The sequence below is a fragment of the Apodemus sylvaticus genome, chromosome 9 (genome assembly GCF_947179515.1).
Source record: "Apodemus sylvaticus chromosome 9, mApoSyl1.1, whole genome shotgun sequence".
In the NCBI taxonomy this organism is placed as follows: domain Eukaryota; kingdom Metazoa; phylum Chordata; class Mammalia; order Rodentia; family Muridae; genus Apodemus; species Apodemus sylvaticus.
Window position 1 is genome coordinate 80801199 of NC_067480.1, and position 24063 is coordinate 80825261.

The 24063-nt window shown below is 50.6% G+C and overlaps 1 protein-coding gene across 1 annotated transcript in view; it reads left to right on the forward strand.

Annotated features, from left to right (window-relative positions):
- Window positions 1-24063, forward strand: part of Ptk7 (protein tyrosine kinase 7 (inactive)) — a 64326-nt gene that overhangs the window by 39210 nt on the left and 1053 nt on the right. The window contains exons 5-19 of the mRNA XM_052192692.1: window positions 19-169; window positions 3472-3620; window positions 3850-4116; window positions 8846-8979; window positions 9119-9254; window positions 9373-9492; window positions 11786-11935; window positions 12042-12192; window positions 12308-12435; window positions 14028-14231; window positions 15000-15155; window positions 15678-15910; window positions 16663-16743; window positions 21025-21176; window positions 23038-23216. Coding sequence (XP_052048652.1) covers window positions 19-169; window positions 3472-3620; window positions 3850-4116; window positions 8846-8979; window positions 9119-9254; window positions 9373-9492; window positions 11786-11935; window positions 12042-12192; window positions 12308-12435; window positions 14028-14231; window positions 15000-15155; window positions 15678-15910; window positions 16663-16743; window positions 21025-21176; window positions 23038-23216 — 2391 coding nt within the window. The remainder of the gene's footprint in view (window positions 1-18; window positions 170-3471; window positions 3621-3849; window positions 4117-8845; window positions 8980-9118; window positions 9255-9372; window positions 9493-11785; window positions 11936-12041; window positions 12193-12307; window positions 12436-14027; window positions 14232-14999; window positions 15156-15677; window positions 15911-16662; window positions 16744-21024; window positions 21177-23037; window positions 23217-24063) is intronic.

Below are 24063 nucleotides of genomic sequence, written 5' to 3' on the forward strand. Positions count from 1 at the left end.
CGCTTTCCCTTGCCACAGATGAGAGCTTTGCCAGGGTGGTGCTGGCGCCTCAAGACGTTGTTGTAGCAAGGAATGAGGAGGCCATGTTCCACTGCCAGTTCTCAGCCCAGCCACCCCCGAGCCTGCAGTGGGTCTTTGAGGATGAGACGCCCATCACTAACCGAAGCCGGTAAGACGTCTGTGGGTATGAGTCAGTCCAAGTCCAGACATTAGACTCCTCCTTCGTGAACTTGTATTTCTTCAGGTTTTCAGTAGATGGCAGCAAGATGTCCTAATGTCACCGAAAGAATCTTCGCCATGGTTGGACTTTGATTCCCTTGTCTTGTTGCCCACATGGGTCATCAGGGACGGGGGAATCAGAGACTAGGGTTGAGTGGTACCCAAGGGTTGCCAAAGAGGCAGAGTCAGTAGATTCCGAGCCTGTACTCTGTCTGCAGCCTCCCTGATGGCCAGGGACTTTAGCCTCCCCAATTCTCACAGCCCTTCTTGACACCCCGTGGGATTCAACGATTTGCTGGCGACTATTGACCGGCTAAAAGCCATGTAATCATCCAGCGGGATGTTTTAGAGGAAATTGGAAATAAAGTTAGTCGCGGAATTGTATAAATAGCTAACTGAGGAAGGTCAGAACATCAGAGAGAAGGCGGGGGCTGGGGGCTAGGGGCCATGTGGTCATCGTCTGCATAGAAAGATACAAGACAGCACTGACCCTCGGCACACCTGTAATGTTTCTTTTATTCGCCTGATGTAGTTGTCCGAGGCTCCTTGCCTTAGTCAGTAAACCTAGGCCTAGTCTTGGGAACTTCTGGCCTTCATATAATATAATCTTGGCCCAGGATGTTTTCAGCCTCTGAGACTTACTGCTGAATAAACCCACTCTTTCTAGTTCTTTCTGAGCTTTGAGCTGGCTCATTGAACCCAGCTCCTGTCCAAGCTATCTGATTCAGTCTGCCTTCTGGGCTTCTCCTGAAATGCTCTGCGTGGCCTCAGACAAACTCTGGCAATCTGCTCTAATCTTCCGGCTCCTTCTCATTCTCTGGCTCATTCTGTCTTTATCTTGTTTTCTCTTCATCTTGTCTCAGTAAACCTGCCTCCTTTGCTTCTCTTGTCTCTCTGCACTGCTCTCCTAAGAAGCTTCCCTTTCCTCTCATGAGAGCTGGGCATAGCCTATTCTGTCAAATCTTTCTCTGATTGGTTATTTTGTCTGCCACTCAATCAGACCTCACTTTTAAACATGGGCTCTTCCTTCTACAAACTAACTTTACCTTCATTGTTTGGGATTAAAGGTGTGTGCTAAGGACTGAGCCACTCCACATCTAGAAACAGGTTTTTTGTTTGTTTGTTTGTTTGTTTTTTAGTAAATAACACAATCTCAGGGTTCACAGTGTGATTAAATACCCTGCAACAACACCCACATTTTCGGAGGAAGCAAATGTCTCTGAGAGGTTCAGGAGGTTTGCCCTTGTATTTGGATGCTTGCCCAGACTCTAGGAGAGGCAAGGACACTTTTGTGGTACCAGGCATGACTGTGGTCACTGGGGGTGTGGTTCCCTAGGTTAGGGGCCTTAGTCCTAAGGACATGATCAAGCCATCTAATTTGGCTGAGAGTTCTTGTCCCCGACGCTGGGGACCCTAGAGAAAGGTGGTCCCGCTATCCTGACAGTTGTGCGTCTTCCTTTCTCTCATTTACACTGCACTTTGCCTCACCCCCCCCAACCCAAAATTGAGTTTCTTTGCAGTTGGAAAACATGCCTGCAAACTGAGCGTGCCCATAATCCCAAAAAAAGATGAGGCAGGAGGATGTAAAGTTTGAGGTCAGGGGCTTGGTGGGTAGTGTGATTGTGGGGTGTCTTAGTTTGGGTTTTACTGCTGTGAAGAGACCATGACCTATGGCAACGCTTATATAGAAAACTGTTTATTTGAGGCTGGCTTACAGTTTTCGAGGTTTAGTAGCGGCCTGCAGGCAGACACGGTATTGAAGGACAGAAGAGTTGTACATCTTGCTTCACCAGCAACAGAAGGGGACTGTGTGCCACACTTGAGCATAGGAGACCTCGCAGCCTGCCCCCACAGTGCACACCACCTCCAACTAGGCCACACCTACTCCAACTAGGCCACACCTACTCCAACTAGGCCACACCTCCTAATAATGCCATTCTTTAAGGGGCAAGCATTCACACGAATGAGTTTATGGGGGCCAAATCTATTCAAGCCACCACTGTGAGCAAGCATGAAGACCTGTGTTCAGATCCCCAGTGCCTGTGTAAGAACACTAGGTGTGGCAGTGTGCGTTGTAACCCGATGCTGAGGGCATAGACGGGCATCTGGGGCTTACTGGCCAGCCATTCAGGCTAAAATGGTAAGTCCCAGGTAGAGTGAGGGACCCTGTCTCATAAAGTAGGGTGAAGTGATATTTGACATTAACCTTTGACCTAGACATGTGCATACATGGGTGAGCACACCTGCACACACATACATACACATACATGCTGCATGTGTGCGCACATACAACACCCTATACTCTCACATGTGTACACACACACACACACACACACACCACATTGAGGCCACTCTTTAGGTCAAGTCTAGCTTGGGTGATATAGTAGTAAGTTTGAAGCCATCCTGGAGAGATAGCCCAGTGGTTAAGAACATCGGCTATTCTTCCAGGAGAACCAGGTTTGGTTTTCAGCTGACAGCCACCTGTAACTCCAGTTTCAGGGGATCTGAGGCCCTCTTCTGGGCGCTACAAGAACCAGGCATGCATGTAATGCACAGACATAAGTGTAAGCAAAATACTGGTACACATAAAATTAAAAGGAAAAAAAAAAAAAAACAGCCGGCCATGGTGGGGCACAGCTTTAATCCCAGCACTCAGGAGGCAGGCAGATCTCTGAGTTCAAGGCCAGCTTATTCTGCAGAGTGAGTTCCAGAACAGCCAGGAACTGCCTTGAAAAATTAGAAAGGAAAGAAAAAGAAGGAAAGAGGGGACTGCCAAAGGTCATAGTGCATACCCTTTATCCCAGAATTCAGGAGGCCGAGGCAGGACATTCTGTGAGTTCTAGGTCAGCCAGCTTTACACAGAGAATTACAGGCCAGCCAGGGATGGGTCGTTATTAACGATCACGTGCTGCTCCTGCAGAGCACCTGGATTTGGTTCTAAGCACCTGTATGGCAGGCCAAACTGTCTGTAATTCCAGTTCCAGAGCATCTGACACTTTCTGTGGTCTCTGCTAACCCTAAGAGTGCACATGCTACAACTATATACATGCATGCATGCAAACACTTATAAAATAACAGAAAATTTGCAAACGAGAAAAGAAAATATACGTACACACACACACACACACAAAAGGACAGGTGCACATAACACATCCTTCTCACAACACAGACCCTTGCAGCGTGAAATTCACTGCGTCCATTTGTGAAGGGGGCCTGGGCCCTCTTCCAGACAGTACTCTCTTCCCTCCGCAGTCCCCCTCACCTCCGCAGAGCTGTGGTGTTTGCCAATGGCTCCCTGCTGCTGACCCAGGTCCGGCCTCGGAATGCAGGAGTCTACCGTTGCATTGGTCAGGGACAGAGGGGCCCACCCATTGCCCTGGAAGCCACTCTTCACCTAGCAGGTGGGTCTCTGGTGCTGAGGTAGGCACTGCATCCAATGATGGTTGCTCCTGGGGAGTTAGGACTCTTGTTTGAATTAGCTAGCAGCTTGGAGGGCTGAGAGAGGAAGAGGAGGATGCTGGGCTAGACATCATCAGAGAGAAGGAATCGTGGCTCAGCTTCCTGTAAAATATGACATATTCAGATGCTCAGGGCAACCAAGCAACTTCCCTTCTCCTCGCGTCTTTGCAGAGATTGAGGACATGCTGCCGTTCGAACCTCGGGTGTTCATAGCTGGTGGGGAGGAGCGTGTTGCTTGCCCAGCCCCCCAGGGTCTGCCCACACCCAGTGTTTGGTGGGAGCATGCTGGAGTCCGTCTTCCTGCCCACGGCAGAGTCCACCAGAAGGGCCTTGAGCTCGTGTTCACCGCTATTGCTGAGAGTGACGCGGGTGTCTACACCTGCCATGCAGCCAACCTGGCTGGTCAGCGGCGACAGGATGTCAACATCACAGTGGCCAGTGAGTACCTGTTCCCTTCCCCTTTCACCCTTCCATGGGTGAGCCTGGGAGGTTTCGGGACATGGCACAATGGATAGAGGCTTCCCGGGTGCACACCCGTGACTCTCTCCAGGTTCTGGGCTCTGTAGCCGTGGGAATGGTAGTCATGTGATAGTGGTGAGCTCACCGTGCAGCGAGGTGGTGTAAGCAGAGGAAGTAAACACAGCCTCCCACAGCAATAGATCCCTGGCGACAGTGGGAGAACACTGTGCGGGAGTCTGCAGCCCTGGGTCCCATGCTGCCCCATGGTACACAGACGTAACGCCTGGGATCATGGCTCCCCTAAACTGTGGTGGCTCTGTCTCCTCATCCATACAAAGGCTAAAGGGAGATAGGTGGGAAAGATCAAATGATACACCTGAGAAAGGTCTCTCTCTGTCTCGCTCTCCTGTGTAAGAGGCGTGTTCACTTGTGCATGTGGAAGCCAGAGTTCCCTGTTAGGTGCCCCCTCTAAGTGTCCTCCGTTAGACATGGTCTCCATGAGCCCAGAGCTTGCTGTTTCCACCAAACCGACTGGCCATCAGGCTGCAGGGACCCACTCTTCTGTCTCCGCTCCTCGGTGCTGGGTCCAAGATGTGTGCCCCTGGTCTGGATCTCACATGGGTCCCGGAACCCCAAACTAGGCCCTCATGCTTATGCTGCAGCACCCATTGAGCCCTCCACCGTCCTCTCTCTCTCTCTTTTTATTTGGTTTTTTCAAGACAGGGTTTCTCTGTATAGCCCTGGCTGTCCTGGAACTCACTCTGTAGACCAGAGTGGCCTCGAACTCAGAAATCTACCTGCCTCTGCCTCCCAGAGTGCTGGGATTACAGGCGTGCGCCACCACAGCCTGGCTCTTTGTAGACTTTTTAAAGCAACCTTACTCTGGCGGGAGGGGTAGGTAGGAGCACTTTTCACTCTTGCAGAGGACCTCGCTTGAGTTCGTGGTCCTCGCGTGGTGGCTCACACCTGTCTGTAACTCCTAGTTCTGGGGGACCTGACTTTGCCCTCCACAGGCACCACGAGCGTGGTCCGTGTACACACCTGAAGGCAAAACACTCTTAGATGTAAAATAAAAAGGCATCTTAAAACTTTTTTTAAAACAAGCCATTTTGGTGACATTCTTCCCATAAAGATAATGAAATCGGGCCAGGGATGTAGCTCATAGCTGGTAGACCGAATGCTTGTCTGCTGTGCACAGAGCACTGGCGTGCTCGTCGGTACCGTGGATGCTGGGAATGACGCTTATAACCTGAGTGCTCAAGAGGAGGAGTCGAGATCAGATGTTCAAGGACAGTCTCAGCTATGGGACACCCCGCTTCAGAATGCTTACATCTCAGAAGGCCTCGTGCTTTGCACTTGGGCATCTGGTTTAGAGGAGAAGCCTCAGCTCACACAGAAGGTGCGGGACATGCTTACATAGCAACATATAAACAGACGAGAGCTGCAGAGCCAGCCCTGATCGGGATCTGGGGGTCTTCTGCTTTGTTGAGTACCAATGACCAGCTTTGGCATCCATGTGGTGGGTAAACTGAGGCAGGCAGCCGTTGGCGTTCAGTGCTTAGAGCTCCTGACAGGGATGGAGCCCGATACCTATAGGAGCTGCTGCCAGTGGCAGCCAGTGATGAGGGAAGTTACTCGGCAGATTTTTTCTGAGGGAACGAAGCTTAATTTACTGGGGCTGGCATTTCCTGTGGCCACTAGAAAGAACTCACTGGGCAGTGGCGGCGCACGCCTTTAATCCCAGCACTTGGGAGGCAGAGGTAGGCGGATTTCTGAGTTTGAGGCCAGCCTGGTCTACAGAATGAGTTCCAGGACAGCCAGGGCTACACAGAGAAACCCAGACACACAAAACACAGAGAAAAAAACAACGGAAAAAAAAAAAGAACCTGTGAGGACTTCAGGTCTCATTGAAGTTTGTCACTTACCCAGCACCTCAGACCACGTGGTTCTTGGCCCCAGTGGCTTGGACCCACCTTGGATGTGCTTTGGTTTTTGTGGGTGGGATTTCCCTTCACAGGCTCCGCAGCTCCACAGTGCTGCTGGAGGGCCAGTCGGTCAGCTCACGTCCAGTGGCCGGCCGGTCTCTCTCACAGTCTTCTTCATGTGCCTGGCTAGGTCAGGGTTGCTCACATAGGACCTGGATTCCAAGAGAGCCAATGAGAACTGTAGACAGCAAAGCCAGTCTCGGGCCACCCAGCATCCAGGAAACAGAGATAGGCTGCCTCTGGATGGAGCATGTGTGGCTGTCACATTAAAGAGAGATGAAAAGGCTGGGGGTGGGGGTGGGGGGCTGCCTGTCGCCGCACATACTCTGTCTCACTTGTAAGTGGAAGGCCGGCTTTTCAGATCGTTCCAGCTGTGCCGAGGAGACCAGAATGCTTACACAGGACTGGCCAGAGGACTGGGTAGATACTTGCCACCAAGTCTGACAGCCTGAGTTCAATCCCTGAGACTGGAGAGGAGCTCCAGCAGGTTGGGTTTGATCGGCCCGCATGCACTGTGTGGCCCTGGCCAGCCCGGAACTCACTATGGAGGTCAGACTGGCCGTAAACTCAGAGATCCAGCTGCTTCTCCTTCCCAGGTGCTAGGAATAAAAAACTACACACACACACACACACACACACACACACACACACACACACAAATACGAGCCAGGCATAGTGATGCACTCCTATAATTCTGGCACTTAGAAGCAGAAACAGCAGGTGGATGTGTGTGAGTTCAAAATCATCTTAGTCTACACGGAGAGTTCAGAGCTGCCAGGGATGCATAGGGACACCTGGCTCCAAACAAATAAGAGTCTAAGAGGGAGGACGATTAGGAGATACCCAGGGGACACTGAATGAACCCGAGCAGAGGTCAGTAGACGTGAGAGTTGGCTAAAGCCCAGTCCAGTTTCAGAGCTTAAATAGTAAGTAGTAAGAGTGGTGGCCTTTAATGTATGGGCTTTTCTGTGTTTACCCTTGCTCTGAAATAATCACACGGAGCCCTGATGTGTTTATTTGAAAGCTTCTTGCACTATAGCTTGACGGGCTCTCATCTCTTCTGACTCGCCACGGGCCTGTTACCTGCCATCTTAGCCTTACCCCGGTTGCTCCTGCTCTGTCTGTCTCCGCGTGGCCACTCTGTCCTGGCCACCCTCCTTCCTCCCTCTTTCCACCTGGGACGCGCTCACTCACGGAGATCAGAAGTCCCGCCCCCTTCCCCTATTCCCCCTTCAGCTATTGGCTGATCAGCTTTTTATTAACCGATCACAAATGATGGAAAGCAATTTTTACACAGCACTGAGACGAGATTCTTAGCAGTGCCGAGTCTGACTACAACCAGAGCTCTGGGTACAGGAATCAGCATCTGGATACACAGTGCTCAAAACTGTCCCCCAGCCTGGCCTCAGGGGACAAGTAAGTCAAGACTGGACCCGTGGCTTCTGCAGTTGGCTGGAAGACTCCTGAGATAGGATAGGATAGCATAGAACGAGTGAGCTAGCATCGCGTGAGGCAGGAGAAGCAGGTTTTGGAGGGAAGTGAGTATAGTTTCCTATGTACACAACGTCTGGACGCCTCTAGCTATCTGTTTGGAAGTGCCAGGAGACAGTTCTTGCTGTGGGGAGGTGCCATGAGTCAGGAGATACATGGTAGGGGCTGTCTGTTCATCAGACAGGAGATTATGTAGGGAGCTAATGCAGCGCAAATGGAACAGTTCTGACAACCGAGTGCATCAGCCTCACTGTGACAGATGTCGGAGTGATGCAAAAATGGAAGCATTTGTGCCTGACTCAGTTTCAGAGGTTTTGCTCCAAAGTCTGTCAGGTCTAAGGGGAGACAGAATATTTTGGTGTCAGGAGCCTGCGACGGAGATGACTGACCTCATGGTGGCCGGGAAGCAGAGAGGGTACAAGGATGAAGGGCTGTTGGGGAACAAGTCACGATCTTCAAAGACATGTGACTTTGAAGACCCTTAGTGACCACTTCCTCACTGGGCCTCAGCTTCTTTCTGATGTTTCTGTTGTCTTCCCAAATAGTGCCACGAACTGGGGACCAAGCTTGTGACACTTGAGCCTGTGAGGGACACCCCGTCCAGAATTTCCTGTGTAGCCCTGGCTGTCCTGGAACTGACTCTGTAGACCAGGCTAGCTTCGTCCTCAGAGATCTGCCTTCCTCTGCCTCCTGAGTGCTGAGGTTAAAGGTGTACGCCACCACTGCCCAGCTCTCTGGGGGACATTTCCTATTCAAACTTAACACTAACCATGGCCCAGTATGATGTAATGTGAAAATCACTACTTGGATGCCTGGGGTCTGTGAAGGCCAGAAGAGGGTCTCGTATCTCCTAGGACTGGAGTTTTGGGTAGTCGTGGGCCACCTATGGGTGCTGGGAATCAAATCCCTTGGAAGAGCAGCCATTGCTCTGAATTCAGAGCCATCTCTAGCCCCTGGTGGTGGAGTGTCACAGGCCCAGCTGCAGGTCCTTGTCCTCTCATGGTGGTGGCAGTGGCCATTCCTTCCTTGAAGCTCTGTTTTCCTAGCCGGGTGGAGGAATGCACCTTGGGTGTGGATGGAGTAAAGTGTCAGAAAGTACGGGCAGCCGGGCCTTTGCAGTCGCCTGAGCAGCCTGGGGGCTCTGAACTCAGGAGCGCCAGTGACTTAGACCGCACTGTGATTTGAGACGTTTGGTTTTGGAAACTGATTAGCTGTTTGTCCTCGTTCTCTAGCTGTACCCACATGGCTCAGGAAGCCCCAAGACAGCCAGCTGGAAGAGGGCAAGCCCGGCTACCTGCACTGTCTGACGCAGGCCACACCCAAGCCCACTGTGATCTGGTACAGGAACCAGATGCTGATCTCGGAGGTGAGAAAGGATGCCTCTTTGGTGAATGGGAGAGCTCCCGACAGCCGTTATCAGTGCGTACCCCCAGACGTCTCTCACCCTGAGGCGGCTGCCCTCGGGGAGATGGACTAGCCCTCGACTACTCAAGTCTGTCCCCCAGGACTCACGGTTCGAAGTTTCGAAGAATGGGACCTTGCGCATCAACAACGTGGAGGTGTATGACGGGACACTGTACCGTTGTGTCAGCAGCACCCCGGCTGGCAGCATCGAGGCCCAGGCCCGGGTCCAGGTGCTGGGTGAGTTGGCATGTGTATCATGTTGGAGAATACCCAGTTTGTGTAGGCAGGGTAGTGACAGGCATGGCCCTGGCCTCTCTCCTTGTCTCAATTCTTCTCTCTTTCCTGGCTGAACCAGAAAAACTCAAGTTCACGCCACCGCCGCAGCCACAGCAATGCATGGAGTTTGACAAGGAGGCTACGGTGCCCTGCTCAGCCACCGGCCGGGAGAAGCCCACGGTTAAGTGGGTACGGGCAGGTGGGTACCGTGCGACACAGGCTAGAGCGGACGAAGAGGGACAGGAGACTGCCCAGCCTGCACCTGGGATTGTTGGGAGAAGCCAGAAGTGGTGTTAACCCTCCTCATCACCAGCATTATAGTGGCATGCAGTCTGATAAACATTGGTTGGGGGGTGTACACATCACTGTCTTTATGCCTGTCCCCTTCTATGAATCTTTTACTCTTGCATAATAATTTTATTATATATACAGTGTTTACTTCTTCTTCCTGAGCACAGACATGCTGGTTTTATGTATTTGAGTAGAGTAGTCGGGGTTTGAACCTGTGACCTTCAGTGCGCCAGGCAAGCTGCCTTCACTGAGCTATATCCCTGGCCATTTTTTTTTTAACTTTCTTTTTATTATTTGATAAATTAGTTTAGTTTGTTACTTGTCATAGGTAAGGTTTTATTATTATATAGTTTTAGCTGGCCTGGAACTCACTCGGCAGCTCTTTCTGCCTCAGTTTTCCAAGTTCTTTGATTATAGGCGTGCACCCGCACCCGTACACCTGACCTTTCTCGTGTTTGTTTTCGAGGCAGCCTCATAATGCAGAGCAGGCTGCCCTCAAACTCCCAGGGATCCTCCTGCCTTTGCTTTCCTGGATGCTGGGATTAAGGCATGTACCACCAAGCTCAGAGTGTACGTGTGGTTTTTGTTGTTTTACTTTTTTTCTTTTCTCTTTCTTTCTTTCTTTCTTTCTTTCTTTCTTTCTTTCTTTCTTTCTTTCTTTCTTTCTTTCTTTCTTTCTTTCTTTCTTCCTTCCTTCCTTCCTTCCTTCCTTCCTTCCTTCCTTCCTTCCTTCCTTCCTTCCTTCCTTCCTTCCTTCCTTCCTTCCTTCCTTTCTTTCTTTTCTTTGAGACAGGGTTTCTCTGTGTAGCCCTGACTGTCCTTGAACTCACTTTATAGACCAGGCTGGCCTAGAACTCAGAAATCCACCTGCCTCTGCCTCCAGAGTGCTGCGATTAAAGGCGTGCACCACCACTGCCCGGCTGTTTGACTTTTTTCCTTATGTGTATGGGCATTGTGCTTGAAGGTTTGTCTGTGTATGCGTGGTGCGAGCGTAGTGTCTGCAGAGGCCAGTAGGTGGTGTCAGATCAATTGGGATGGAAGGTGCCGGAGCTAGGGAAGGTTGTGAGCCACATTAGGGGTGCTGTGGATGCTAAGGCTCAGACGGGAGACCCGGAAGAACAGCCTGCGCCCATAACTACTCCGCCAGCTCTCCTGCTCCCCTCCCCCACCTTTTTTCTTTTTGAAGCAAGATCTCACTGCTTAGCCCTGACTGAGATGTGGAACATTCTGTCCTTGTAGACCAGGCTATCCTTGTAGACCAGGCTCTTCTCAAGCATAGACCAGACTGCCTCTGCCTCCTGAGTTCTGAGATTAAAGTGTGCTGCCACACCCAGCTCTTAACATGATTTTAAATTTAACATTATTAAGCGTCTCTCCTTTGTCTTTATTATACATATCAGTCTTAACTATAATAGTAACAATCTCATAAATGGATTCATTGTCATTTACTTGAATATTCTCTAAGTTAGAGCCTTAAATTGTTGCCCCTCCTTTTTATTGCTCTAGTGGGTCTCTAATCACAATGATAGTGGGATTTATTTTTCTGGATTTAGGTTTATTTCCTTTGGGAAAGAACCCCAGAAGTAGATATGTATTTGTGTGTGATATATTATTTTATACTATATATTTACATTATATTTATATATATAATATAAACATTAACACATACTATATAATTATATAGTATATAATATAATACTTATTAAATATATTTAACTAAATATATAATATAAATAATATAAAATAAAAATATAAAAATCTATAAACAATATAAAATAAATATATAATGTATCTATAAAATGGTATGAACATTTTTATAACCATGTATATGAGCCGCCAATTGTTCTTACCAGGCTGGACCAGTTTCACATTTGCACCAGCTGTGGGAATGAGAGGGTGGTTGTGTTATCAGCAGAGGGCTCCCTCGCTCAGGCCTGCGATCTTTCTGGAAGATGTGGGGTCCTGGTGGATCTAGGATGGGGCCCCAGGAGGGAGGAGGAACAGGCCGTGAGGTGAGGGCGAGGCCGGAATGTTGTTGAGCTGTAAGAGTGGGGAAGCAGTAACTCACCGGGGGCTCTGGGCCGGCCTGCGAGTAGGCAGGGACAGTGGCTTGTCTGGAGTAGGGATGAGGAGCCGAGGGCCTTGTCAGCCATCCATGTCACTCTAGCCCATGGCGTGACTGTGATTTCTCCTATCTGCAGACGGAAGCAGCCTCCCTGAATGGGTGACAGACAACGCTGGAACCCTACACTTTGCCCGGGTGACCCGAGACGACGCTGGCAACTACACTTGCATTGCGTCCAACGGGCCACAGGGACAGATCCGTGCCCATGTCCAGCTGACGGTGGCAGGTGTGACTGTGGTGGAAGCCGTCGGGGGCAGAGCCTGGGGGTGACAGCTTGCATTCCGACAGCTCCATCGCCGACTCCTTCTCCATCCTCTCTGCCTTTTGTGCAGTTTTCATCACCTTCAAGGTGGAACCAGAGCGTACAACTGTGTACCAGGGCCACACGGCATTGCTGCGGTGTGAGGCGCAGGGGGACCCCAAGCCTCTGATTCAGTGGAAAGGCAAAGACCGGATCCTGGACCCTACCAAGCTGGGACCCAGGTGGGTCTGCCTCCCTTCCACACTGGCCTCACCTTTCCTGGGATGGTAGGCAGCTCCTCCCGGGGGTGGAGGGGGGCTGGCTAGGTGACCGTGGCTGTGACTTCTCTTGCGACAGGATGCACATCTTCCAGAATGGTTCCCTGGTGATCCATGACGTGGCCCCTGAGGACTCGGGCTCCTACACCTGCATCGCTGGCAACAGCTGTAACATCAGGCACACAGAGGCCCCGCTCTTGGTCGTGGGTATGGGTCTGGAAAGGGCGCCCTGTGGGGAAGGGGTTGACTCCTTTCTCATCTTATGGGTAGAGGCATCCTGGAGAGGGAAGACATTTAAACAGGACTGCTTGCTGAACTCTCATTTATCTGCATTCCCCAGCTGAGCCGTGTGTGGTTTGGGCTTCTGAAGAACATCCAGCTCTCTCCAAAGCCTCATTCTCTTGTTCACGTATAAAGAGAACAGGTGCTTAGGCCCTGTTGCTTTGCCTCTGTGGCAACATAGGACATGGTGGCAAAGAGCAGGTGGCAGAAGACATCTTGTTTCTCATGTGTTGAATGGGAGGCCAAAGGGAGGAGTGGGCTATGCCTCAGTTTCCCCTTGAAGGGCGCCTCCCCATGACTAGCTCTCTTCCACGTGGTCCCACCTTCTGAAGGTCCCACTGCTCGCCAGGAGCATCATAGGCTGGGGACGAAGCCTTCATTCAATACATGGACCCTTGGGAGGGAAGCCTACAAGATCCAAGCTAACGGATGCGTGGCTTAGAGGCTGAGAGCACTTCCTGTACTGGTAGAGGACTCAAGTTCTGGTCGTAGTAGCTAACGTCAGGTGGTGCACAGCTGCCTGTGCCTGCAGCTCCAGGTGACTCAAGGCCTCTAGCCTCGGACAGCAGTTGCACTCACAGGCATATCCACACACGTAGACACACAAACATCGCAGGCACATGCCCACAACATAAACACACATACATTATACAGGTACACACCCATGCATAGACACACATAAATAAATACACAGGCACGTACCCACATATAGGCACACGAACATACACAGAAATTTAAGTAACTTTTTAAAAAAGGTTCAAATTTATAAACCAGGCATGGCAGTTTATTCTTGTAATCCTGGATTATGGGTGCTGAGACAGGAAGATTATCATGAGTTCAAGCTCTGAGATGGAGAGAGGATTGTCATGACGTCAAGGCTAGTCGGGGGTTAGCTAGTGAATTCCAGGATAGCCTGGGCTGTGGAGTGAGACATTGTCTCAAACAAAAGAAAAGAAACAAAAACTTTGAACTAATGCAAGTGGAGAGAGGACCAGGATGCAGGAGGCCCAGAGATGGTGACAGGTTAGCAGCCACAAGCCGCACCCTGTCCCTTTGAGAAGTTGTCACTGTGGCTACAGAAGAGAGAGTTTAAAGGGGAAGAAAGTTCACAAACTTTCCCACAAACATCTCCATTCAGCAGAATTGTCTTCCTAGTGGCGTATCTCGTAGAAAATGGAGTGTGGGATCTCTTGCTTGAAGCCGTTGACGCTCACCCAGTGACCCACGGGACCTCTGTCTTCTGAGCCACTGAAAGCCAGTAGACTAGCAATGCAGGAACCTGCTCTGAGCTGAGAGAAAACTGGGATGCTAAGCCAGAAGCCTCCCAGTGTCCTCCCCAGGTAGCTCGCAGCCTCGAGCCAGCCAGAGCAGGAAGGGCGGCTCTCAGGGCTTCGTGGCATACGGAGGCCTTCAAATGTCTAGAAGTTGCCATGTATCTGGGGCAGGGAAACTTAGTAGAGCCTCGGGGCCTGGTTGGCTTGGTACCCCCTGGCCTGACCCCTCCATGTGCCCCTCAGACAAGCCAGTGATGGAGGACTCAGAGGGCCCAGGCAGCCCTCCCCCGTACAAGATGATCCAGACCATCGGGCTGTCAGTGGGAGCAGCTGTAGCCTACATCATCGCTGTACTGGGCCTCATGTTCTACTGCAAGAAGCGATGTAAAGCCAAGAGACTGCAGAAACAGCCTGAAGGGGAGGAGCCCGAGATGGAGTGCCTCAACGGTGGGTTCCCCTGTAGGGAGGTGGGCCAGCCTGGTACAGAGCACCCTCCTGTGGCAGCTGTGGGGGAGGAGAGCCAGTGGTGCTGGAGCTGGGGACTGGAGCTGAGGCTGCCTCTCCTCTGGCTGCAAACCTAGAGTTGGCCCGTTCTCGGGGGGCCTTGGATTCTCAACTGCTTGGCTTAGGAATCCTTCAATGAAGCCTCTTGGGCCAGCCTTGTCTCCCACCAGTAAAGAACAGATAAATTTGGTTTGCATATACATGTGTCTATAACACGTCTTTTCAGTTGTCAGCCTCCAGGGACAATCTGTCTGTCCAGCTTTTCCCTAATTCCTCCCATCACTAGATGCTTCCTGAGGGTGTTGCTGGGCCCCCCACTCAGTGGTCAGGAACAGTGTGTGGCTCTACCTGGTGGTTTCCCCTTTGCATGCAAGGGGTCAGGTGAAACCCAAACAGCTTGTGTGGCTGTGGCATTCAGGTCCAGTGATTGAGATTAGAACCCCACGCCATATGTCATACCTCCCAATCGTCTACATCAGTAAATGGTCACACACAGGGTCTGCAGCCAGCCCCTAAGCCCCATCAGCTTATCTGTGGGAATAGCTCTTTTGTGTGTGATTTAGACTCAGGTTGGCAGGAAGCAAGGTGGTGGTGGCGGGGACAGATAAGAGGGGACACAAGACAACACACTGCAGGACACGGGGACCGAGCTCTTTGCGGTGTGCAGGGGATTGGTCTTAGGTTATCCCCCGACCCCTTGTTCGTTCCCAGGTGGGCCTTTGCAGAATGGACAACCATCAGCAGAGATCCAGGAAGAAGTGGCATTGACCAACTTGGGCTCTGGCCCCGCAGCCACCAGCAAGCGCCACAGCACCGGTGATAAGATGCATTTCCCACGGGCCAGCCTGCAGCCCATCACCACTCTGGGTATGTGGCCTTGCCTACAGCCGTCCCCACTTTGCTGCAGGACACTGGTTTTGAGTCTGGGTAATGGGGCTGAGGTGGTTCTTACTAAATTTACTTATTTATGCATTTGAGTACTCTGTCTGCATGCTTGTTTATACACCAGAAGAGGGCATCGGATCCCATCACAGATGGTTGTGAGCCACCATGTGGGTGCTGGGAGTTGAACTCAGGACCTCTGGAAGGGCAGCCAGTGCTCTTAACCTCTGAGCCCTCTCTCCAGTCCCCAAGTTTTATTTCCTTGATACTCCTGAAAATAGTTCTTTAAAAAAAAGAGAGAGAGAACTAAATTAGCTTTTTTTTTCTAGGGAAAAAACATTTGAGAAATTACAGATTTGTTCTGAGGTGGTTTTGTTTTTAAGAATATCACAACTTTTGGGGTGGAGACGTGGCTCGCACCCCAATGGCTTGGGCGCAGCGGAAGCTTGTGCTGAGAGAAAGGCCACGGTTGTGTCTCTCTCACTCGGTGGCCGCTTTCACCCACAGGGAAGAGCGAGTTCGGGGAGGTGTTCCTTGCGAAGGCACAGGGCGTAGAGGAAGGCGCTGCCGAGACCCTGGTGCTCGTGAAGAGCCTGCAGAGCAAGGACGAGCAGCAGCAGCTGGACTTCCGGCGGGAATTCGAGATGTTCGGGAAACTAAACCACGCCAACGTGGTGCGGCTTCTGGGGCTGTGCCGGGAGGCGGAGCCCCACTACATGGTGCTGGAGTATGTGGACCTGGTACGTTGTGGCGTGCCGGTGGCAGGGGTTCCGGGGCTGGGGTACCACGGAGGTCTTGGCTTCTTCTCTGGTCACAGACAAAGCTTGCCTCCCACTGTGTGAGCAACCTGCCCTCCCAGCTCTCCTGTACCGCCTTGCCTGTACCTCAGCTGAGCTCCTCCTGTCTTTCTGGAGGTCAGTCTTAAGTTCTGGGGCTTCTTTGTGCCCCGCCCGGATGCCCGCAGAACTTGCCACCGCTCGCCACGAGCTTGTCTGAACCCCGCTGGCCTTCTCTCTTCCCTTCCTGTCCCCTCCGCCCTTTCTCTTTCCTTCCTTCCTCCTTCCCTCCTCGCAACCCTCCCTCCTCTCCCTTCCTTCTTTTCTCTCCTCTCCTCTCCTTCCCTCTCTCCTCTCCTCATCTGGTTTCTCTCCTAGCTCAGGTGTCAGCCTGATCTCCAGCCTGTCCACCGAGTTATCCTTCCTGCGGTCAGCCCTGTTTCTGCCTTCCCCAGCATTGCTAGGTCCCTGGTCTACTTGGTCTTTAACACTGCGCTGTGGACAACCAGGGAAGGGGATGCTCTCCGTCTTCTTCTGAGCATTGTGTGCTTGTCTGCTAGTAGGGTGTGTGTGTGTGTGTGTGTGTTTGGGTACACATTCGGGTCCGGGCTTGTCACTGTCTCCTAGCAGGGACTCTGCAAGCACGGGCTTGGCCTTATGCTTCAGAGCCCATAGCTGGGCTATTCACTAATGGAGCTGCTCGGCCCTTCCCTCAGGGAGATCTCAAACAGTTCCTGAGGATTTCCAAGAACAAGGATGAAAAATTGAAGTCACAGCCACTCAGCACCAAACAGAAGGTAGGATCAAGGCGGCGGTGGAGGTGGGTGGGTAGGATGGAGGTGGGTGGGTGGGATCCCCCAGAGTAGGCCGCAAGCAAAGGCCCACTCAAGCTTCTATTATTACTCAGTACTACTCGAGAGCCAGGCCTTATGTAAGTATGTCACCTGCGTTTGCTGGCACAGCAGTCCCCTGAAGTGCGTTTCTGTCCCCGTTTCATGGACCAAGAGACTGAGGCTTCGAGAGATTAAGTGGCTTGTCCCAGCTCTGTAAGTCACGCTGGCTTCACAGAGGAGGCAGCTGCTCCAGCCCTTGTCTTCACTGTTGAAGCTTCCGTGAGAGCAGTCACCCACATGCCCACTGCTCGCAGCAAAAGCAGCAGCGAGCACCCCAAGTCTGCGGGCTGCTAGGCTGGGCGTGGCCTTGGGCAGGTTTCTTTAACTTGTGTGTGGAGACTCTGACCTTACAGACTGAAGGACTCAAAACATGACACACACGGGAAGCGAGTGGGAGGCCTCGGTGCGAGATGTGGAAGACATCCAGGCCTTTAGGTAGCCAGACAGCTGTGGTTAACAAAGAAGGCTTCCTGATGGAGAAAGCCTTTGAGTTCAGTTCTCAAGGACAGGAAATAGCTCAATGGCAGGAAGGGGATGGCTTCTGGAGAAAGGCTCAAGGTAAGTGGCTGGGACAGGGACAGAGGCAGTGTGACAGCTGAGCGTGGTGTGGCGTCTAAAATCTAGCACTCGGTTAGATGGGGTGAAGAACCGCCTGAGTCTGAGGCTAGCCTGAGCTATGTAGTGAGATCCTAACTCCAAAACACAAATGCAAAACAAGACAGGAAGGGGGTCGGTTACCTCTGTCATCCCCAGGTGCTTGACAGCCATCAGCACTTGGTCACACAACTGTCCTGCGTGTTCTTGCATTTAGTCTTCAGTTCAATGAGGAGGTTTTCAGAGACTGGGTTCCATGCCCTCGTAGGATGACACTCAGATTAGACAGAACCGCTTTAAAGCTCCAGACTGGGGGCTGAGAGACATGGCTCAAAGGTTGAGAGTGCTTACTGCTCTTCTGAGGGCCTGGGCTCAGTTCCCAGCACCCCAGTCAGGTGACTCACAACCTCACGACCTCCTGTAACTCCAACTCCAGGGGGAATCAGAGGCCTCAGACTTCCATAGGTTCCTGCACGCAAATGCCCAAACCCAGGCACAGACAGACACAGAGACCCACACACAGACACAGAGCATAGGCAGACATATACACAGACACACACATACACAAACACACCAAGAGTTGCATGCACGGACACATAAAGAGACCCACATGCAGACACACACACAGAGACACATGCATAGACGGACCCACACACGGACACACACACAGACAGATACACACACATACTATTAAAAATAAATCTTAAAAAAATTTAAAAACAAAATACCAATTTAGCCACTATGGTCATAGCACTCTGAGACAACAGCATAAACATTGCCAGACTTTGAAGATGTAGTAGACTGTATCGTGACGCTCACACCAGTCTGAGGGGAAAAAAAAAACGAATGAACTATTATCATTTGTATGTGTATGTCGGTCAGAGGACAGCTTTCTGGAATTGGTTCTCTCCTTCCATCTTTGTGTGGGCTGCACATTCTCAGGCTTGCCTTTACCCAGCAGTCACCTCGCCAGCCGCCATCTTATTTTCATTCCTCTGTGACTGTATTCTGTGGTGGATGACTTCTCCCTTACGGGTCCTGAGTGGATCTCTACGGTAGATGAAGCAGTCATGAGTCAGTTACTTGTCCAGAGGTTGAAGGGTCCTCTTTGCTTTTCTGTTACTTGTGTGCGTTTAGTTATAATTTTTTAAAGTTTGTTGTTGTTATTATTATTGTTGTTGTTATTGTTATTATATTTGCGTGCGTTTGTTTGTGTTAGGTCTGTATGTGTTTGTGACTGTGGCTCACACACGCCAGTCTCTCCTCCACCATAGGCTCTAGGATCTCATTCAGGTCTCGGGCCCTTGTGGCTGTGTTTCTGCCTTCTAACACATCTTGATGGCTAGAGGAAGGTGCTTTCCTTTTAGTACTTGAGACTGACCCTCATGGCAGTAGGCAGACACTCTCCTGCCGAGCCACCCCCACAGCCTTTTCTTGTTGCTGCTGGGCCCGTGTCTTTTAGCATTTACATGAGGGGATGGAGGTCAAGAGCAAACTTTTTCCTTTAAACTTTGTGATCTTTTATGTGTGTGGATGTTTTGTCTGCATGTATTTGTGCGTACCACATGCGTGCATAGTGTCTGTGGGAGGACAGAAGAGGGTGTCGGGTCCTCTAGAACTGGAGTTATAAACAGTTGTGAGCTACCACACGGGTGCTGGGTACTGGGAACCGAACCCAGGTCCTCTGCAAGATTGTACCTCTTAACCACTGAGCCATCTTTCCAGTAGCCACCACCCCTCTTCATGTCTTCTTTAAAAAAAAAAACAAAATAGGGCTGGAGAGATGGCTTCGTGGTTAAGAGCATTTGACTATTCTTCCAAAGGTCCTGAGTTCAAATCCCAGCAACCACATGGTGACTCACAATCCTCCATAATGAGATCTGATGCCCTCTTCTGGTGTGTCTGAAGACAGCGATGGTGTACTTACATAAAATATATAAATAAATATTAAACAAAACAAAAAATAAAAAAATATTTATTGGTATTTGTGTATGTGTCTGCACACATATTGCTTACAGCGGTCAGAGGACAGCTTGAAGAAGCTGGCCCCTTGCACAGTGTGTTTTCCAGATGACAAGCTCAGGTCGCTAGGCTTGGTGGCAAGTGCATTCGTCTGCTGAGCTATTGTCAGTCCAGCATCAGGCATCAGTGTTCTCAAGCATACAAGAATTCTGTGACTTTTTTTCTGCCATGAAGCACGCCTGTTGTGGTGACCCCTTCTTCAAGAACAGTTTTTACAGGTTTTAGCTCTCTTGGATGCTGTGGTTTGTTTTGGATTTTTTGTTTTTTGGATTTGGTTTTTTCAAGACAGGGTTTCTCTGTGTAGCCCTGGCTGTCCTGGAACTTACTCTGTAGACCAGGCTGGCCTCGAACTCAGAAATCCACCTGCCTCTGCATCCCAGAGTGCTGGGATTACAGGCGTGCACCACCACCGCCTGCTTTTTTTTTTTTTTTTTTAAGATTTATTTATTATATGTAAGTACACTGTAGCTGTCTTCAGATACTCCAGAAGAGGGCATCAGATCTCATTACAGATGGTTGTGAGCCACCCTGTGGTTGCTGGGATCCGAACTCAGGACCTTTGGAGGAGCAGTCAGTGCTCTTAACCACTGATCCATCTCTCCAGCCTGGACTTAGTCTTTTTTGTTGGGGTTTTTTTTTTTTTGTTTTGTTTTTTGTTGTTTTGTTTTGTTTGTTTTGTTTTGTTTTGTTTTCTTTTAACAAGGCAGAGAAACCTCTGTTTAGCCTTGGCTGTCCTGGAACTTGTTCTGTAGACCAGGCTGGCCTTCAACTCTCCAGGAAGGCCTAGAGCTCTTCCTGCCCCTGGAGTCTGGTGTCTTGCCAGGAATCCTGTCTTAGTATATTCTACCAGGAGCTGTGGGGGTAACATTTACTGCAGGCCGGGTGCTTGTCCAGTTCATTGACCATGGTGTGCTTTGAAAGCGTTAATGAGCCAGGCGGTGGTGGCGCACGCCTGTAATCCCAGCACTCTGGGAGGCAGAGGCAGGTGGATTTCTGAGTTCGAGGCCAGCCTGGTCTACAGAGTGAGTTCCAGGACAGCCAGGGCTATATAGAGAAATCCTGTCTCAAAAACACCAAATCCAAAGAAAGCGTTAATGCGGGCCTGGAGCCTGTAAGAGCAGTTGCTGCTCTAGAGGACTTGAGTCTGGCTCTCCCACTGAGGACACTGAGTGGGTCACATCCGAACCCTGGGAGCCCAGTCCCAGGCGATGTGGTGCTTGCTCTGCCTCAGTGTCCTGAGGACTGGGGTTCAAGGCCTGATCCATCCACCCGTATTTTTTGATTGAGGGCCTCTCACTGACCTCACTGATTGGCTAGCCCAGCTGGCCAAATAGCCCTTTATATAAGTTCTGCTTGCACAACAGACAACTTCGCCTGCTGAGCCGTCTTCACAACCCTTAATCTCATGTAATTAAGCTTTCTGACAGCCTCGTGAAGCAGCTACTATTCTGGAGAAGGTAGCTGCGACTGCGGTGTTTGAAGTTTCCTAAGGGGCACTGCAGGGGTACCTGGAGACAAGGGCTGGTCCCTCGTACTGGGCTGTTCTCACAGGCTGTCCTCTCTCCCCAGGTGGCCCTGTGCTCCCAGGTGGCCCTGGGTATGGAGCACTTGTCCAACAACCGCTTCGTGCACAAGGACTTAGCTGCTCGCAACTGCCTGATCAGTGCCCAGAGGCAGGTGAAGGTGTCAGCGCTGGGACTCAGCAAGGATGTATACAACAGGTAGAGGGGCTTGGAGTGTGGCTTTCCTTCCTTCCCAAGGGCGTCTGGGGGGAGACAGGGCAGATGTTTCTGAAGGAGATAGCTAAGGGCTTCATGGCTGCTTAGCAGAAAGGTGGGGTGAGGTGGGGTGGGATGGGGTGGGAGGGTTGGCCAGAGCCTAACCATCCCCTTTCTAAAGGCACAGCAGGTTCCCAGAAGTGGCCTCAAGTTGCTGTTGTCTATGGATTCCCTGTAGTGATTTTAAAAAACAAACAATTATTATAAGCCAGGTGGTGCACATGCCTTTAATCCCAGCACTTGGGAGGCAGAGGCAGGTGGATCTCTGAGCTTAAGGCCAACCTGGTCTACAGAGTGAGTTCCAGGACAGCCAGGGCTACACAGAGAGACCCTGCCTTGAAAAACTGGAAAAAAAAAAAAACAAAAAAAACCAAACCCAAACAACCAACCAAACAAAAAACCAGAACAGAAAACAATCCAATAGACAAACCCTGTGGACAAAGTACTAGAGTGGTTTATGTTTAGAGGTCAGTGAAAAAGAATATTTATAGCTAGTTTATATGCCATTAACTGCGTGTGGCATGTCACTCCCTCTGTGAGTTTTTGTAACTCAGGAACTGTTAACTCTGAAGCTTGAGCCTTAAGGCTTATCCACTGTGGTCAGGGAATGTTCTAGATTACCTACCCGTGCCACCTTGAGGGAGGTCCCAATCACCCCAGTTTCAGCTTACCCTTATTTGCCCAACTCTTGCTTCAGTCATACTTTATTTTTTAATAAGTGAAGCCTTTTCTACTTTCTAATTCCTGTTCATATTTTTTATTATTTATTTTTGCCATTTTGGGATCAAACCCAAGGTCTCATATATAGCCCTATCAATTTTTAAGAATTTGAAACAGGATCTTGCTAAATTTCTCTGGCTGGCATTGAATTCACTCTATAGTCTAAGAAAGCCTTAAACTCATGATCCCCCTGCCTCAGCCTTCCAAGCATCTTGGATTATAGCCTTGTCTCACCAGGCCTGGGTTGTTTGTTGTTGTTATATGTACTTGTTCCTACTTTATGAGTGTCTGCCAACAGGTGTATATATGCATTTTTTTTTTCAGTTTTTTTGAGACAGGGTTTCTCTGTGTAGCCCTGGCTGTCCTGGAACTCACTCTGTAGACCAGGCTGGCCTCCACCTCAGAAATCCGCCTGCCTCTGCCTTCAAATTGTGCTGGGATTACAGGCGTGCGCCACCACCGCCCGGCTTGTATATATGCATCTTGTGCCTGGCGCCTGAGGGGGGGTTAGGGAGGTTATCAGATCCCCCGGAACTGGAGGTACAGGTGGTTGGGAGTTGCCATGTGGGTGCTGGGAATTGAACTCAGGACCTCTGGAAGATTAGCCAGGGCTCTTAACCTCTGAGCCATCTCTCCAGCCCCTCTAAATGGGAAATTTATAATTTATTTATTATTTTATGTGAACAGGTATTTTGTCTGCATGTATGTCTGTGTGCCAGTGTGGTACCTAGTGTCCACAGAGGCCAGAAGAGCGATTCAGACACCTTGGAAATAGAGTTATAAAGGTTGTTAACTGCCACAGGTCTAACCCAAGACCTCTAGAAGAGCAGCCAGTGCTCTTAACCCATAAGCTATGGCCCCAGCCACCTCTTACTGGAATTTTTACACCATCAAACCTCACTCAAATGGATCCACACCCAGCGTTAATCCAGCACACCCCTGCACTCTGCATACACATTCCCGAGTGCTTTGAGGTCTTCTTTGGGAAAGGCGGGCCCAGCCAGGGGGAGTCCTGTGTGAGATGAGGCTGGGCTCCTAGGCCTTGACCCTCTCTGACCTAGCCTGTGTTGCTTCTCCGTTGCAGTGAGTACTACCACTTCCGCCAGGCCTGGGTTCCTCTGCGTTGGATGTCCCCAGAGGCTGTCCTGGAGGGTGACTTCTCCACCAAGTCTGACGTCTGGGCCTTCGGTGTGCTCATGTGGGAAGTGTTCACTCACGGAGAGATGCCTCATGGTGGACAGGCAGACGACGAGGTGCTGGCAGGTGTGTGTTCCTGATACCACCCTCACCTTCACCCTTCCCCACCCCACCTCTGCTCACTCGGACTCCAGGGCTGTCAGACCTACCTCAGCCGATACTCAGGAATTATGATGATAGAACCTCTCCGGGTATTAAAAATATGTAGTAAAGACGGGTCAGTAAGGTGGCACAGCAGGTTGATGTGCTTGCCATCAACCTGATGACCTGAGTTCAAACCCCAGGACCCACATAGTGGAAGGAGAGAATCAGCTCTCACAGGTTGTAGTTTCTACATACATGTGCATGCCCGCTCGCGCAACCCGCCTCCCCCCGCCCCCACAACCAATAAATAAGTCATTTTTTAAAATACTGGAAGCAGGCTCAGGTTGTGTAGGAAGTGATAGAGCCTTTGGCTGCCATATGAGAACTTTCATTTTTCCCCTAAGATTTATTTTTTTATTTATTTTATGTATAAATGTACACTGTAGCTGCCTTCAGACACACCAGAAGAGGGCATCAGATCCCATTACGGATGGTTGTGAGCCACCTTGTGGATGCTGGGAATTTGAACTCAGGACCTCTGGAAGAGCAGTCAGTGCTCTTAACCGCTGCGCCATCTCTCCAGCCCTATATGAGAACTTTCATACTGGATTGTACGGCTTATCCCCAGTATTTCTTTCAGCTGTCAGTTGCGTGAGCTCCAGCAGGGACCCTGTTTACCAGCCAGAGAGAACCGAGGACCAGAGTTCTCCCATTGTCCTCTAAGATCCTTGCCATACTTTTAAAATGTGGTGACGGCCCCCCATCACTGACCAGTACTCCCCAAAGCAGACCAGTCCCCGAGGGGACGCCATCGGAACCGCATGCCCCA